Source organism: Ambystoma mexicanum, chromosome 1p (assembly GCF_040938575.1).
Source record: "Ambystoma mexicanum isolate Mex_15411 chromosome 1p, UKY_AmexF1_1, whole genome shotgun sequence".
Lineage (NCBI taxonomy): Eukaryota > Metazoa > Chordata > Amphibia > Caudata > Ambystomatidae > Ambystoma > Ambystoma mexicanum.
Genome location: NC_090921.1, coordinates 24,979,783 through 24,997,425, shown reverse-complemented (window position 1 = coordinate 24,997,425; position 17,643 = coordinate 24,979,783). Strand labels below are relative to the sequence as shown.

At 46.9% G+C, this 17,643-nt stretch overlaps 1 protein-coding gene across 1 annotated transcript in view; it reads left to right on the top strand.

Annotated features, from left to right (window-relative positions):
- Positions 1-17,643, top strand: part of LOC138564543 (uncharacterized) — a 107,375-nt gene that overhangs the window by 19,469 nt on the left and 70,263 nt on the right. Inside the window, exon 3 of the mRNA XM_069642918.1 lies at positions 12,463-12,573. Coding sequence (XP_069499019.1) covers positions 12,463-12,573 — 111 coding nt within the window. The remainder of the gene's footprint in view (positions 1-12,462; positions 12,574-17,643) is intronic.

Genomic DNA, 17,643 nt, shown 5'->3' with positions numbered 1-17,643 from the left:
AAGAGGGGGCGAGGGAAGTGAGGCGGGAGTTTGAGGGATTAGTTAGAGAACGAGCTTAAACCCACGCGCTACTGCACATGAGGCAGAGGACAAGGGAGGACAGAGGCGGAACTGGGTATGTATGAGAGATGGGAGACCTTAAGATAGTAACCTGAAATGTCAGGGGGCTTGCTTTATTTATATAGCGTGCAGACAGCCCAGGGGCATTGTGGCGCTGTTACTTGCAGGAGCTTAGTTACAGGGGGTACAGGATTGGTAGCAGTCGTTGGCACATTATGATTGCTACAAACATAGTAGTCATTACAGCTCATACATTTTTGGTCATTACATTATACATTTGATTGACAATCATGGTGCTGCTAGTGTTCTTATGTGAAGAGGATGGTTTTCATAGCTTTACGGAATGCAGTGAGGGAGGGCTCACCTCGGATTGTGGGAGGTAGGGAATTCCAGTGTGTTGGTGCGAGATATGGGAAGCTAGATCCGCCCGCTGTGGCTCTTTTTACTAGTGGCACACAGAGCATGTTGGTATAAGGTGATCTGGTTGGTCTTGTGGAGGAGATGGTGTGGATCCTTTGTGAGAGGTAGACCGGAGCAGTGAGGTGAATGCACTTGTGGGTCAGTGTCAGAGCTTTGAAGACGATTCTTTCCTTTATTGGTAGCTAGTGGGCTAATCTTCTATCCGCTAAGATGTGTTCTCTTTTAGCAATGCCTTGGGCTGTGCGGAGAGCACTATTCTGTATGACTTGTAACCTCTCTAGGTTTTTGTTGGAAGTTCCTAAAAAGAGTACATTGCAGTAATCTAGCCGGGAGCCAATGATGGCTCTGTCTATGTTGGTGCAGTTCTATTTGGAGAGAAAGGGTCTGACTGCGTTGATTAGTTTGGCGTGGTACGCAGCTGAGGAGGCTATTGCGTTGACTTTTCTGTCCAAGTAGACTCGAGAGTTTTGACCGAGTCTGAGACAGGTATTTTGATGGTGTCGATGGTGAAATGACTGAATTGGGAGTCTAGATTTTTTAGCGTGTCGGGGTAACCTACCCGGAGGAATTTACTCTTGTTGGAATTGAGGCATAGTCCATTGTCTGCCATCCAGGCTTGGATGGTGTTGTAGAGGTTGTTGAGGGTCAAGGAGTCAGTGTCATAGTTACCAGTGAGGGTGAGGAAGATCTGGGTATCGTCGGCATAGTTGGTGTAGAAGATACCCATGGCGTTGAGGATGAGTAAGAGGGGTCGTGTGAAGATGTTGTAGAGGGCGGGGGAGAGGCAGGAGCCTTGGGGCACACCATAGAGAATGATGGTGGGTGAGGCAGAGGCTAAGTCAGAGAATACATGCATGGTTCTGCCTTGTAGGAAGTAGTTGATCCATGCTGTGGCGTCGGGGGAGAATTTAGCAGTGGAGGAGAGGTGGTGACATAGGACGTCATGGTCTACGAGGTCGAAGGCCGCTGATAGGTCAAGAAGTAAGAGAAGTGCTGGTTTGCCCATGTCTCTGGCGTCGTCCATCTGATTTTTCAAATCAAGTAGGGCGGTTTCAGTCCCGCGTTTGGGGCGGAAGCCAGATTGTCGGAGACCTAAGAGTTTGTTCTCTTCAATGAAATGCTGAACCTGCAGATAGGCTGCTTTGTCCAGTATTTTGAGGAGGAACGGGACAGTGGTGATGGGTCTATAGTTGTTAGGGGAGATGGGATCGAGGGTTGTTTTTTTTAATAGAGGGCGGACCGAGGCTTCCTTGAGGGAGGCGGGGACTTTCCCTCTTTCCCTGTGGCAAAGGAGGCATTGACAAAGGCTGTCAGGAAAGGGGCTAGCGCTTCAGTGCAGTCCTTGATGAGGGTAGCTGGGCATGAATCACCTTTACAGTTAGAGGGTTTGATATTCCTCATTATGTTGATGTCTTTTTGCTGTATGGGTTTGAAGGAGAGAGGCTGGGGGGCTTATTAGGCAGGGCTTGTTTAGTGGCTAGTATTTTGCTCTGGAGAAGGTTACATTTGGCTTGCATGGCTGTTTATATTTCATCGCACCAGGCTTTGTCTTTGGTGAAATTCTGGGAGGGGGGAGTGGGAGTCTCTAGCTCCCTGAAGGTGGCAAAGATTTATTTTGTGCTAGATTGGGCTTCCGAGATTCTGGACTCAAAGGATTTAGCCTTTGCTTGGGTGGTTGCCTTTTTGTATTTGGTGGAGAGGGCTTTAAAGACCAGCTTATCTTTGTCCGAGTGGGACGGTTGCCATTGTGTGAGTGCAGCCTTTTTTTCGTTGCGGAGTGTCAGAAGGTCCGGGGTGAACCAGGAGTTGGAGTGGGTGATGGGTTTGGATTTGCAGGGTTTGAGTGGGGCAATGGAGTTGATGGCTGCTTTGATGGCACTGTCATATGCTGTTGCAAGTATTTCTGGGTCTGTGGAGAAAAGGGGTCTGAAGGCTGGGCCTTGGAGGAAGGGTGCCAGAGCTTCTTGCGAGGCAGGGTGGCAGGGGTTGGGGTGCTGGAGTGGAGGGGCTGGTGGTGGGGATGCTGAAGGTGATGATATGGTGTTCAGACCATGGGGTGGGCGTGTTACCCGTGATGATGAGTGAACAGTTATGCTGTGCGATCCAGTCGAGAGTTCGGCCCTGGGTGTGAGAACGGCTGAAGATGGTTTTCTTGTAGCCTAGTGCCTTGAGGGTTGAATCAAGGGATTTAGCTGCTGAGTCCTTGCAGTCAAGGAGGCCTAGGTTGACATCCCCAAGGAGAATGGCTTTAGAGTGTTTTTTAAGGTTGTCAGAGAGGAGGTGGATGAGAGAGGCTTGAAAGTCTCCTGTTGGGCCTGGAGGACGATAGACAATGTGAACATCAATGGTACAGTGGGGAGAGAGGTTGATTTTGACTTGGAGGTAGTCACTGTTGTTGTGCAGCGATTTCTCTATCTTTCTAATGGAGAGGGAGTCTCTGGCAATGATTGCTACACCTCCACCTTTGGAAAGGCGATCTTGTCTCGTGATGGAGTAGCCACAAGGCAGTGCAAGGGAGAGTGCAGGACCGGATGCCTCATGTAACCAGGTTTCTGAGATCATGAGCAGATCAAGATCATGGGTGGTTATGAGGTCGTGGATGTCCAGAGCGTGGGCATTGACGGACCTGGAGTTGATCATGGTGCATTTGAGATGGGGTTGTGGAACAGCCAAGGGGGGGGCAATGGGGAGAGAGGGTGAAGTGGTGGACGCATGTGGAAGCACGTTAGGTACAGTTGCATTCAAAATGGTGGTAGAAGATTTGCATAACAGAGATTTTCCATTGGGGGCTCATATGGGGTAACATTTAATATAGAATTAGTACGATTGCCAATGGGGTGCAGTGCTTCATTGGCAACTGTATTGGAGGTGACTGTAATGTCTTTGCAGGTTGGGCGGAAGGGTCTGGCCTTCATTGCATGTAAGGTAGCACCTTGGTAGTAAGTGGGTGGCAGAGTCCCGGAGCATAGCCGTGCATTGTAGGTGCTTGTGGTGAGGGACTGAGTGCAAGTGGTGGCCTTAGGAATGTGAGCACATAGTCTGAGGTTTCTGGTGGTGACAGGGCTTGGGTTAGAATGCAGTTGGGAATATTAGGACTCCTTACCTGCCGGATGCGGCATGACCTCGCGGCAAATGGCGAACGAGCAGCGAAGAGCTGCAAAGAGCACAGAAGGCCTTTTCTCCTGGCCTTCTCTCGTCGGCTTCATCTCTCGGTCCTCTCCGCTTCCACTTAAAGCAGGAGGGGAGGGGAGGGGAGGGGCGGGCGGGCTGACATGGCGAATCAGGACCTGGGGCTGCGGCAGTGAACTTTGTGGCTTCAGTTGTTGTGGATGCAGTCATGGAAACAGGGGCATCCATCTTAGAAAGGACAGCTGAACACGCGGCCGTGAGCAGGCTGGAACAGCGTGTTCCAAAACTAATATGAACTGGTCCTGCTTTCAGCTGATGGGGGCGGAGTAGTGCTCGCAGCGGAGCTGCAAAGAGCACAGAAGGCCTTTTCTCCTGGCCTCCTCTTGTCGGCTTAATAGTTACCTGAAGAGGAACAAGATCATGATGTATCTAAGGCGGAAGAGAATATAAATCGCCCTATTACAAGAAACTCAACTTAGGAAAGAAAAACAGGATGTGATACGGAAGTAATTTGTATTTATTTTATTTGTAACGCACACCTTCAGGCCCGGAGGCATCAGGGCGCAACTTTAGACATGGTTACATAAGCATACATATATACAAAACGTTTAAACAGTGCAAAGTATTCAGGGCATACATACAGCAATATACATATTTAGAGTATAGATTAGGGCAGGCGTTATCCTGGGGCAGGTTCTCAGGAACATAGGAGGTCCAGAATCAAGACTGGTTGACAAGCCAGGATTTAGTTTTGGATTTGAAGGCACTAAAGCATTCTTCATATCTGATGGTGAGAGGGAGGGCATTCCAAAGCTTGGAAGCTAGGACGGGGAAGCTAGACCCACCCGCTTTTTGTAGTTTTGTAGTAATGGAAGGGGACCGCCATAGGGGCAATGTATTCTGCATATGCTAGAGGGGTAATTACTTGGATAGCACCACATGTCCCTTTTCAGTTGTTACAGTCCACTGTGGAGTCTGACGGGAGGATGGTGGCGATACGAGGATTGATAGAGAATAGAGAGCTGTGTATCATTAATACATATGCCCCGAACCAAGATACGGTGGCCTATTTCAAGACTTTATATAGCAAAGTTAGCCCGAACCTCAGGGGTGCAGTTATATGGGGAGGAGACTTTAATTGCACGCTAGATTCCAAGGTGGACAGATCAGACAGGAAGCTAGATAGGCCTACCCCTGCAGCCAAAATCTTGAGGACCCTGTTGGGAGACTTTCATCTGGAGGATGTATGGAGACTTCACCACCACATGAAAGACAGTATTCCCATTACTCAGCCCCACAAAACTTGTGTACACGGCTAGATTATGTTTGCTACCCCGGAGATGGCAGGGGAGCTAATGCGGTCGGAATACAAAGCGAGGGTCCTCTCGGACCACTCGCCACTGATCTTAACATGGCAATACTTGCCTCCTTGAGCTAGGATCCCAACGTGGTGACTCAGAGCCGAAGCATTGAAAGACACAGTGTTCAGAGGGGACGCGAGAAAATAAGTTGTAGAATATTTCGAAAATAACACAGGAAGCGTAGAATCGGCTGGTACCCTATGGGAGGAATTTAAAGTGGTGGTGAGGGGAGCAGCCATATCTAAATCCAAAGGCCTGCAAGGAGGTATAACACAGGAGTTGCAAGAGGCAGAAGGGAAACTAGAAGAAATCACGCAAAGAGGACAGAACTCCCTTGAGGAAGCCAAAACTATGTCAATTGCAGAAGGAGTGTGGAGGACACTGGGAGAGATTATGTAACTTGATCTATAAGAAATACATAGAGAGTCAGCATGCGGGGGTGGGGGGACAAGCCGGGGAGGTTGCTAGCATGGTTGTATAAAAGAGGCACCAAGACCAACAATCGGAGCAATAAAGTGGGTGAATCAACAAATACTTGACACCCAAGAGGCCATGAACGGTGGGTTACTTGAGTACTACCAGCAATTGTACGGAGACATTAAAGGTGGTGAATGGAGGGAGATGGTCGAAACACTGGAGGATATTGGCTTGCCTAAATTGGGAACCGAAGAGAGGGAGAACCCAGAGGCCCCAATCACGGTGGAGGAACTAGGAGCAGTGATTAAGCTATTACCTACTAGCAAGGCCCAGGGAACGGACCTACTCCCCAGTGAGTTCTATAAAACATATAAAACAGAAGTGCTCCCCATGTTACTGGAAATGCTGAACGAAGCATTAGAACTGGGGATACTGCCGGAATCTCTGAGAGAGGCAATTATTCTTCCGCTCCTCAAACCTGACAAGTCGAGCATGGACTGCAGGTCATATAGACCGCTATCCATGCTGAACCAGGATAGCAAGATACTGAAGGCAAGCGTCCCCAACCAGCACGATCCTCCCCGCAATGAGAGACAGTGATAGACTCTCCCGGAGTGGGAATAAGGCCAAGACAAAGTGCGGGTGAGCGTAAATGGGAGTTTATCAATCAGAATAGGGCATGCAAAGAACTCTGCAAACTCCGAGAGCGCTCTGCCTGACAATAGCAAAGACAGGCGTATATATTTACAAAAAAAGTCATCAAAACCTACACACTATAGGGGGCACAAGTTCAATGGGATTGGGTGGCGATGACTAGCTATAGGTGCTGCTGTGATGTGGTTGGTCTTGGCTGCAGGACGTCACTGGTCAACCTCGTGGGTTGGGCTGGGCCTGGCGGGTCAGCTGGGTCCATCCGGGCGGTGTTGTTGTGCCACTGTGGCCAGAGTCAGAGATGAATGTCTTTTCCTGACTTCTTTGCCCTAGGCCATGCACACCGCAGTCATTCAGTCGTTTGCAATATTATTCTCTTTAGTAAATCTCCCAATAGGTTATGCTACAGGTTAATGCAACACAGGAGGAATGCACCTTGAGAGGGGTTTGATGGCGATTCATCAGTACATGGTTACCAGTGTCCTGTTGACCGGGTAACATAGGTCGTGGGGCTGGGTCTCAGGGCATGGGACAGACGGTACATGTCCTCCTGTCTTGTTAGAAGTCGTTATGAATGTGTTGCTGTAATGTTGCCATAATATTGGGTGTCCTAATTTTACAGGGGCCATTAACCTAAGGTGATCCGGTGGGTTGTGGGGTGTAAGAGAGGGCACCTCTGGAGTTGTGTGTTCAGGCGGAGGTTTACTGCTGGGCTGTAAATAATGCAGGTGGCGGGTCGTGGCCTTGGGTGCTGCAGAGGGAACTACAAATCTTTGAAGCGGCTCCAGCCTAGTTGGGGGAGGTGGAGATGTGCGGCGCAGGCCTCTGCTCTCTCGTCTGGCAGGCTTCTCAGGGAGGGAGGGGGAATGGCCTTGCATATATTCACAAAGGCATCTTCCTCGTGTGTTGCCGATTTTAGGTGAAAGCATCATAAACATTCGAATACTATACAATACTCATTGAATCATTCCAAAGCTTACATTTTAATTTTGCTAAATGCCTCTCAAATGTAGCCAGTCCGAGCACATTATTTGTACACTATGTTTTAACAACTACAACATTTTGTTATATGCATATACATTTGCAGTAAGTGAGGTAGTAGTGAGGTTGGTGGAGCGCATAGAAACGACTCGCCACTGTATGTGACGGTAGTGGCACATAAGGGGCTTGGACATACACACATGAAGGGTGCATTCTCGCACGTCCTTCACATGAGCCCTCAGTATGGTTGCATTTGTCTTTCTCTGCACTCTAGCAGCATTAGTTTGGTTATGGCGCGGGACCGTGGGGTGTAATCTTTTCAATGCTACGCATAACAAATAACCCCCCGGGACGATTCTACTATTTGTACATAACTGCAGTGGTGTGGGTGCGTCATTGCTAATGCCATGTGGACATGTATTCTGCCATATCTGTACATTTTACAGGTTTTCTAATCAAAGAGGTTTGTGGAGAAAATGCGTCCATCGCAGGTAGTTTTGGCATTAGTATTTGGGAACTTTTGCTTTTATCCGAGGGCCATTTTACAGTTCTTTTTCCACCCAGGCTCTGCTGGCCAGGTCATGCTGGGAGCAGCGATACACTGCGGAAGGTGAAATGTTACAGTGTTGGTATCTTACACTAGCTCATGTCCGTCTCGTTCGTGGGAACGGGCTCACAGCGGATCTGCCAGGGAGCTGTGGACACAGGGATAATTGAAACTCTCCAAAGGTGGGGGCCGCGCGGCAGTGCGCCGAGCTCACACCATCTTTATTAGACAAAATGGTTCCTGAGGCCTAGCTAAATTCAATATGTTTGGGCAATGTCTTCAGCAGGTGAGCCATCCACCACCTGGGCCCTGGTGGTAAGGAGGGGACGCCCGATGAGCTATGGCCCTCACCGGGGGAGGGGATGTAGGCAAGGGGGGTCTTTTTGGACCAATCCTCCCCTACAATACTTACGGCTGTGCTGGCAAATAGACTGAGACAAGTTATTCACAAACTCATACATCTGGACCAGACCGAATATGTCCCGCACAGAAGCATATCCAATAATCTCAGAAGGCTCCACCATGTCATAGAGCAAACAAAGGGACTTGCACGAAGTTGCAATTGTTTCATTAGATGCGGTGAAGGCCTTTGATTCTGTCAAATGGCCTTGGCTGAGGGCAGCCCTAAAAGAATATGCAATAGGGCCTGGGTATCTGAAGGGGGTGAAACTACTGTACAGTAAGCCAATAGCTAGAGTCAAGACGGGAGCGATCATCTCAGAGAGGTGGCAACTTAGTAGGGGTACCAGACAGGGATGCCCTTGGTCCCCGATGCTGTACATCCTCGTACTGGAACCCTTAGCGATATATCTGAGGCAACAATATGAGGAGGTGGGGATCCACACGAATGGAGGGCCACATTTAATATCACTATATGCGGATGATATGCTGCTATACTTGAAGTACCCTGAGGAAAACTTGCAATATATCCTAGAAGTTATGGAGCCATTTGCGCACCTCTCTGGCTTTACTGTCAGTCCTAAGAAATCATGCATATTCCCCCTGGGGAGATATAAGGGGATTCCGTTAGAAAACCTACCATTATTAGAAATACATTGGGAGGCTAGAACCTTTAGATATCTGGGGATTGATATTTATCATACAGTAGAAGAGGAATACAAACATAACACAAAGAAGGCAGTGGCAAACATAGAGAATAGTATGAGATTCTGGGCTAAGCTCCCTTTGGCCATGGTAGGGAGGGTGACATTGCTGAAGATGGTGGTCTTGCCAAGGTTGTTACACTTTTTCGGGAATATACCATATGATACCCAAGAGATTCTTTGTTAAACTCCAAAGCATATGTAGAGGGTTCATATGGCACAAGACCAGGAATAGAATAGCCTTATGGAAACTGCAGAACATGTATGATAAAGGGGGCATAAAATTGCCCAACTTTGAGGTCTATTATCTGGCTAGTCAACTACATGGCTAAGTGGTTAATGGAAGACTCAACATCGGAGTCCAGATTGCTGAGGTCTGAATGTGTCCCCTTCTTTTTGAAAGAATGGATATGGCTGTCAAAGCCAGAACTAAAAGGGTGTACAAGGATGTTAGAACTGGGATGGAAGATGTGGCGAAAGGCTTGCCAGGTCATGGAGAACCCGACCCTGTGTTCTCCGCGAGTGGCGCTAGTGGCATTGACTGGAGTGGATGAGCAACTGAGGAAGACAATTCGTAAGCACTAGGAACCGGTGGCATTGCAAAGCTAGGAGATGTATGGCAAGATGGGAAGGTAATGGATTTTAACGTACTGGTGGAAGAAACAGGTCTACACACAGGGCAGTATATTACTTAAACCAGACTGGTACGGCGGGTGAAAGAGACATGGTCTGAAATAGTGCTGCAAGACCAACCCGACATAGCCAGAGAAACGATTTATATCTCAGAGGGTGGGCACAAGGCCTCTCGGATCTATGAACTGCTGATGTCCAGGGTGGGAAAGGAGGTGACCCAGCTGAGACTGGATTGGGAAGAGGAAGCCGGGGAACACATGAACGACGGGTTGTGCGTGAGGGTTCAGAGATGCCACAAAAAAGTGTCCAGGAATGCGAGGCTGCAACAGATCCAGCTATATGTTACACACAGAGCGTACATGACCTCCCAGAGGATTACTCAATTCAAAAACGCAGGAATACAAACATGTCCCAAATGTGGGGAAGTGAACGCAGGGATGATACACATGTTCTGGGCATGTTAGAAAATTAGAAAATTCTGGGGAGAAGTAGCCCACCGCCTAACCGATAAAGGGATCACGCTAGATGTGGAATCTGTGGGCATGCATGTTAGGGGGGTGTCCTAGACCGCGCCAGGTGAGACATGTAAGTAAGCTGAAAGACCTGGCATATATACTCGCCAAGAGGAGAATTGCCATGGGATGGAAGGCAAGCCATGGTGGAGGGACCTACAGAAATGGACAGAAGCTAAAACAGTGTGGCAAGAGGCGAGCAACATGGGGGGGAGGAAGCAGGATCCCTGATGGAATGGAGACAACTGATGGCCACATTATATGAGCCCACCCAGGATAGCCGCAACGAGAATGAACCTGCTGAGGAGGCAGTTGCAGGAATGCCATGAAATGCAGGAAATGCAAGAAACGAGGTGGAGTAGGCTCGAGTTTGGGGGCAGGGGGTAAAGTAAACAGCAGAGCCTAAACGTTAAATAACAGATGTTGTGGACTCATGATGTATACTGCTGGTTTGTTGAATGAGTATAGTTTGTTGTAGAAATCAATCAAAATTGTTTAAATAAAAAAAAGATTAACAGAGCATAAATCCAACATCAGAACTAAGAATAGGAATTCTCTTTCCCCCCTCCCAACTCCCCTTCTCTCCCCAAGCTCGCAACCTTGGTCTCCACATCGACCCCACCTCTTTCTCACCACATTTCTCACTTCTAGATCTTGCCGCTTCCACCTCTACAACATCCGTAAAATGTGTCCTCTCCTAACCTTTCACACTACTAAACTCCTAATCTCCTCCCTCATCTTCTCTAGACTCTTCTACTGTTCCACTCTTTTCTCTGGACAACCCCTCCTCTCGCCTCTTTCCCCCCCCCCAAATCCATCTACCACTCTGCTATCCTGCTCCCTCTGCCTTCTCTCACCTCACGACTCCATCTCCTCTTCCCTTGACTCACTAGGTTGGCTCCCTTTTCACTCCCAGCTTAAATTTAACTTCCTCTGTCTATTTTTCAAAGCCCTCTATTGTCTTTACCCTCCCTATCTATCCTCCCTTCTCACTTTCTACACCCCTTCTCGTTCGTTCTGCGGATCTCTTCCTTCTCTCTCCTCCTCCTCCACCCTGTGCCCCTTACCGTTTCCTCTCCTTCCAACTTCTCGCTCCTTTCCATTTGAACTGCCTTCCCCTCCCCGTCCGCTCTACTACCTCCTACCCCCCATTTCGCACTTCTCTAAAATCCTACCTCTTCCATTCACCCCCCTAGCATCTTTCAGCTTCCTCTCTCTCCACTGCATCCTCCTTCACCTTCTAACCCTCCTCTCTCACTCTGGTACATCTCCTTATGCACTTGACCTCACCAATAATGTAAATTGTTCCTTGTACTGTTTTCTGGGTTGATTCAATGTTATATATTGCTTGTTGTAATTGCTTCGTCCTCATGTAAAGCGCTTTGGATAAAATCGCTATGTAAATCTAAATAAATACAAATTCACCTGTAGCAAGAGATTTGGGGTGAGGCCCAATGTTTTTCTCTTGGTATTAAGGCAAAGATGGAGTAGGGAACCATTGTAGTTGTTCATTGACAAACAAATGGCTGTACGTTCATTTCTTGTTTCCTAAAGTGTAATATTACAATTTAAAATAGAACTACTACGACTAATGACTCAAACACACGTTTGCAATGCTACCATTTTCCTGTTTGTACTTTATCAACAAACAAAATGGCCTTAACTTCCTATCTAGTGTCGTAACATGTGTTGTGCGTAAGAAGACAAAGACAATTGTTTAAGTATTTGTACTTATTCGTTGTGGTTGTGGCTTCACAGTGGTAGTGTGCTATGAGTTGGGCTGTAATTTTTAGCGTGAAAGACTATATTTATTGTACCCTCACTATTTATAGTAACCTTAACAGTGGTATTTTCCACTTTTTGCAGACTATTTCTTTTGTAGGTAGCAAATGTACTTTAAACATATATTTTGTTCACTGACCTATGTGGAATATACACCATAAGTAGATTTCCCTCTTCAATACAAGAGAACGTATTGTTACATTGACTCATGCATCGGGACCAACGTTCTAAGCATCTTTAGCTCTTTCTTGAGGTCTCCACTACTGTGGGCATAGGGTACACATGAAGCATAGGGTACACATGAAGAGTTTGTGTTGGCTTGTATGCTTATGACTCGCTCCCCGCTGATTGGTTTTTGCATGCATGATGACCAAGGAAATGATTTAATTTCTCTTGGAGATAATTTGATCTGTAATATAACATCTGTTAACTGTACCACCAACACAGTACTGTGTCTACTCCTACCATGTCTATTCTTTAAGCCAACTCATTAGGAGATGGGCAGTGCAGTCAATTATTGTGGGTAAGCTGCACTTTTCCCACCAAGGTTTACTATACCACAAGTATAGTGAATAAGACGACTCCAGCCAAAAATCACCTGACATCTATCAAAACATGAGTAGCATTGGCGGATGCACAGGTGCATACATGCACCCTCTCGGCTGCAGCACAAGGACACACCATATTTGTTTTCCACCTACCCCCCTGCACCTCCTTCAATAATTTTTTCTTTTTGTATAGATTTCAAAGCATAATCATTACAGTGTGGTTCTCTTGTTCCATGTATTTCTCCACAGTAATGCCACTGAATTATTGTTGCACTTTCATTCTAAGTTCTAGTAATGCCAGGTTACTTTTTTTAACAGGTCCCTTGATCGCCACCACTGTCTTCTCTTTAAAACCCAAGGAAAAGGAGGCTGTGCGCCTCAAGGATGCCAAGGACGTGGACATCGACAGTGGCTTCAACCCTTCCTCAAGTAAGCAGTAAAGACAGACGTGATCTCTTCAAATCCAAACTCACCAGTTGGGTTGATTTTCAGCCAGTTACATTGTTGTAATGGATGCGTCTATTGAGTGAAGAGGGCAACATAGCAATGGATTTGTTTCTGCATATTTTAGTCGCACTGTGTCAGCTTTTGTAATCTCTTTTATGGACTGTCCTTATGTATTGCACTCTATTCCTTTCCCCGCTCCTGTGAGGGGCACTCCCTCCTACACTATGTCCTTGAAATGAACATCTGTAGTGCACCTTGCTATGTGTGCACTGGGACCGGGGCATGGTGAAGCGACAAAGGGGCTGGCCTTTTAACACCCTGTGGACAAGGGGTCTTGGCCAGCTTTGTAATGCTGCCAGCAGAAATGGCCTTGTTTGCTTTGCCACCCGTGATCTTCCAAGACACCCACCCTTGTTTTAGGGTAAGATGTGCAGACAGAAGGAAAAACTCAGTGGGACCTAAGAGCACCACTGACAAGCCTATATTCAAAGAGCTCCTCCCACTGCATACTAGAAGGGATGGAACACCATCATGGTCAGCGGTAGCTTCCTTGAGTTGGCCCTGCTTGGACAAAGGAGTCTGTGTTTCCAAGAGATGCACATGCCATGCGGAGTGCTCGAAGCTACTGCATATCCCTGCCGTGCTATCCTAGAATAGTAAAAGCAGAACAGAGATGCTGCATGGCTCCAAGATGGCAGGCCTCTTTGGGAGGATTTGTAACGAGGCAACAGACTGTAGCTGAATCAGTTTCACCTGGGGGAATTCTTGTCACTCCAGTTCCTAACCTATCCTAAAGCCCACTATCAATCAATAAGCGGGTGCTGCAGCTCTCCCGTGTACAATCTCAATTAGTCACACTATGACAGGTCAGAAGAAGGACGCAGACTCCTTAAAGACATTTTTATTAAATAATAGTCAGAAATGCTGGGCTTGTCAGTCTGAAAAAACAAAATCCCTAACCAAAGTCTTGCCCCCCCTCCCCCCGGGCAAGCTCGCTCCGGTCTCAGTCAGAGACAATCTTTGACAACCTCCTAGGGGGTTATGGATCACTATACCCCCCCCCCCCCTTGCTGCATTCATATCTCGGGCTCTATGTGCACTGTGTTACTCCTATCTTACTACTTGTAACAGAATAACAAATAACATAAGACACAAAACAAAAGACAAAGAATCGATTAAATTTATAACAATGGGATACATTTATTTATGATCACATAGCTAAGCATAATGCATAACAATGGAGGCAGTTCTAATGCTATGTCTAATTTGCACTTTTTATACTTCTGGTGCAAAGCTACCATGCAATGACTATAAGCCTTTCAGGTTTCTACTGCAAGCCTGTGCTGCCTAATGCAGTCTAAATGCAAGCGTCGGCATCCATCTCCTCCATGGACAAATCCACACCACCAATCCACTCTATCCTTCCCACTCTCACTCTACACAATCCCTGTCTGTTTTCCCCTTCTCCCCTTATGTAAGTGTCTGTCCTTATCAATCAATTTAGTGTAGGCTAAAACCATACTTCCCATTCTGCATGTGTTTCCAGCTCTGTCTTTGGCTGATTGCAGAGTCGTGCAGAGGCCTGGCAGTCATTGTCTGCCTCTCAAGATCTGGTCACTCGAACTCCCAAGCTCTCTCTCTCTCTCTCATCAGAGCGTCATCAGGCTGCTTCTCTCTCATTGCATCTCGGACTCCATCTTGCACCATCTCCAACCAACAGCCAGCAACCTCAGCAACTCATCCCGAACTCCCCTTCAGCAACCAACAACTCTGCAACTCTCCGGCTCTCTCGATCTCTAGTGCAGTCCCCTCTCCCCACTCGGTTATACTCTTCAATTGACGCACATATCTCTATGGTTACTCACATTCTATACTAAGAATGTCTAAGAATGTCTCTCCCTCAGCGTTTAGCAAAATGCCTGCCAGTCTGCTTTTGCGTGTTCCTGTCTCGTGCGTGTGCTTTCACAGCATGTCCTTTCACTTTGTGTGCTGTCAGCGTGACATTTGAGTATGTCATCTTTCTTTCGTGGCCATTCTGTGTGCATTGAAAAACACCATCTATTTGCATTCACTCCACTGTAGGCTCTGCTGGCATCCCTAAATACTCTTTTAGGCCCTGTCTCCCTCATGCAAAAGCCATCTTCTCCATCTCGCTCATGCCCCCACCCTCGTGTTGCAGTCTCCGCGAAGCACAGAAGCCAAGCTGATAAGCTTCCTTCACTCTCTCTACTGGGACATGGGTGACTTCTTATGTACCAAGCTGTTTACAAATTCCTTTGTTCAGTGTTAACCATAACATTTCTTCGCGCTGAGTCCAGTGGCAAAACAACTGTCTTTCTCCATCAGCAAATGGCTCAGGCCTCGTGTTTAATGCTTCCTAGCGTTTACGATTCCATGCGCTATAATGCAAACTCATTCTAAGTGACTCAACATACATACATACATGACAGTCTCTAAATGTGTCTCTACAAAGCATACATGTGTACTAAATGGCTCTATGTGCATTTCAAATATGCCTGTGGGTGTGTGTAGTGCAAGCAATGCATTTCACTCAGCCTAAGCGCTATTTCTAATGCAAACATAAATGCATAGCAAATCATTCTCTGTCATACTGCAAATATACTGTGTCTCTAAAACACTATCATGGCACTTCAAATACGTGCAAGTGTCATTCTATTGCAAATGGCAAAGTGTCTAGCATGTGTCTCTCCTATTGGAGCACTATAATACATAACATGTCATTCTAAAAGCATCTCTTTCTGTCATAACATAACTAAGCAATCCCTTCATATAACTGGGCAACTCCCTTCAAATGCATGACATGTCAATCTATAAGAAAATTGTAAATGCATTCTAATAATGTGGATAGTGTCTACTTCAGCAATGTACTACTAGGCAGGCTGCAATAATGGATAATAACTGGATTCCTAAAGGGGATAATACTAAACAATGGTTCTCTACAAGAGGGTACAAATGGGTCTTATGATTCTTCTAATGATAACAATTCAGGCTCCTCATTTTATCCGATTCCACAATTCCCATGTTCTCTCTCCCTCATCAGATTTGTAACGAGGCAACATACTGCAGCTGAATCAGTTTCACCTGGGGGAATCCTAGTCACTCCAGTTCCTAGCCTATCCTAAAGCCCACTATCAATTAATAAGCGGGTGCTGCAGCTCTCCCGTGTACAATCTCAATTAGTCACACTATGACATGTCACAAGGACGTGCGCAGACTCTTTAAAGACATTTTTATTAAATAATAGTTAGAAATGCTGAACTATTCATGTGGCGATGGGGTGTACCCTACCCAAAGTATATCTAAGGTGCTCATTAGTCTCAATGTCCAAAAATAATCCGTCTACCATCCCAAATTATGACCATCTGACCGCATCGCGTATCTTAACAAAATGACTCCCTTCTCCTGCTTTATGCTCTCGGCACTGGTTCCCTTCATGGATGTTTTCTTTGGCGGTTCTTTTTTATCAGTTCCAACACTTCTCATTGTAGACAGTTAATGATATTGTATTTATATTGTGCACATACACTGGTGTTTTAAGAGGACGAACAAGCAAAGGGAGGGGAACAAGGGAGAACATAAACAACAATCTTACTAGGCCCAGGGACATTTAGAACGTGCAAGTGCATGGAAAAGGGGGAAAGTGCGTGGAAGGGGAAGAAGTGGAAAGTGCAAAACAGGAGAGAACAGAATAGATAATAAGTGCAATAAATAAAGGCAGTGAAAAGTGTTAGTGCAGCCAGCAAGTTCAAGTGCAAGATTAGTCAGATGGGTGTATCTGATAAGTGCAGAAGAGGAATGGGGGACTGTATGGATACAGATACAGGTCCCGGTGCAAGGGGTGACCTGCAGGAAGGAGGCAGGGTGAAGCAGGTACCTGGGCCCGAAGGACAGAGGGTGGCCAGGTGCACAATGCCAAGAGAGAAAAACAGATCAGCAGGGGAGAAGAGGGGCAAAGGCAGAAGCAAAGAGGAAAGTCTTGAGTTGCATCCAGAACCCGAGATGGTTCGCCTCAAGTTTCAGGGTGGCCAGATGGCTGTTCCAAAGGGAGGCCCCAGCCAAAGACCGAGATCTGCCCCCAGCTTGTTTCTTTGAAAAACGACTGACCCTGAGCGAGTTGGAAGTAGAGGAGCAAAGGGCTTGAGAGGGGAGGTATTTACAGAGGCATAGTTGTAGGTATTTTGGACCCAGAACCTAGAAAGCCTTGTGGACAATGCAAAGGGTTTTAAATTTAGTCCTTGCATCCACTGGGAGCTATATGAAGGGATTTCAGAGCTGGAGAGATACAATCCCAGGGCTTGAAGCAAAGGACAAGTCTTGCAGTCCTGTTCTGGATTAGTTGTAAAGGGCTTAGAGTGGCGGCAGGTAGTTTTTAAAAGAGGCTGTTACAGTAGTCCAACCTAGAGAGAACCAGAGCTTGGGAGACAGTGAGCTTCTGAGGGAAGGACAGGAAAGGCAGAGTACCTCTAAGGAGGTGCAGTAATAAGTTTGACTTTTTAGTGACGTCAGAAATGTGTGCGGAGAAGGAAGGTGTGGAATCAAAGATGACCCCGAGATTCTTAGCCGCGCAGGTAGGGCTAGGAGGGGGACCATGGGAGGCCGGCCAGAGAGGAGGGGAAAGAATGGTGAAGGTGTGCCGATGAGGAGGATCTAGATCTTGTTGGCATTCAGACAAAGATCATTGGCGGCACACCAATCTTGAATGGCAGTTAGGCAATCAGAGATGAGAGAGGGAGAGGAGGTGGGCGAGGGCAGCCTGAAAATGAGTTGTGTCGTCAGCGTAGCACTGGAAGTTTGAGCAAAAAATGGAAATGCAGTAGGTGTGGGTTGCCAGGTATTGGTTGAAAAGCCAGGGCGTGAGGTTAGACCCCTGGGGAACACCACAGGTTGAGAGGGAGATGGAGGATAGGAAGGACCCAAGTTGGGAAAGAAGTTTGTTCCACTGGTTCGGTTGTATAGTCTAAGAATGCCTTTACTTTTGATATTCTCTTTTTTTTATTTCACACCCTTTTGCTCTGGGTCTCTCACAGGCTT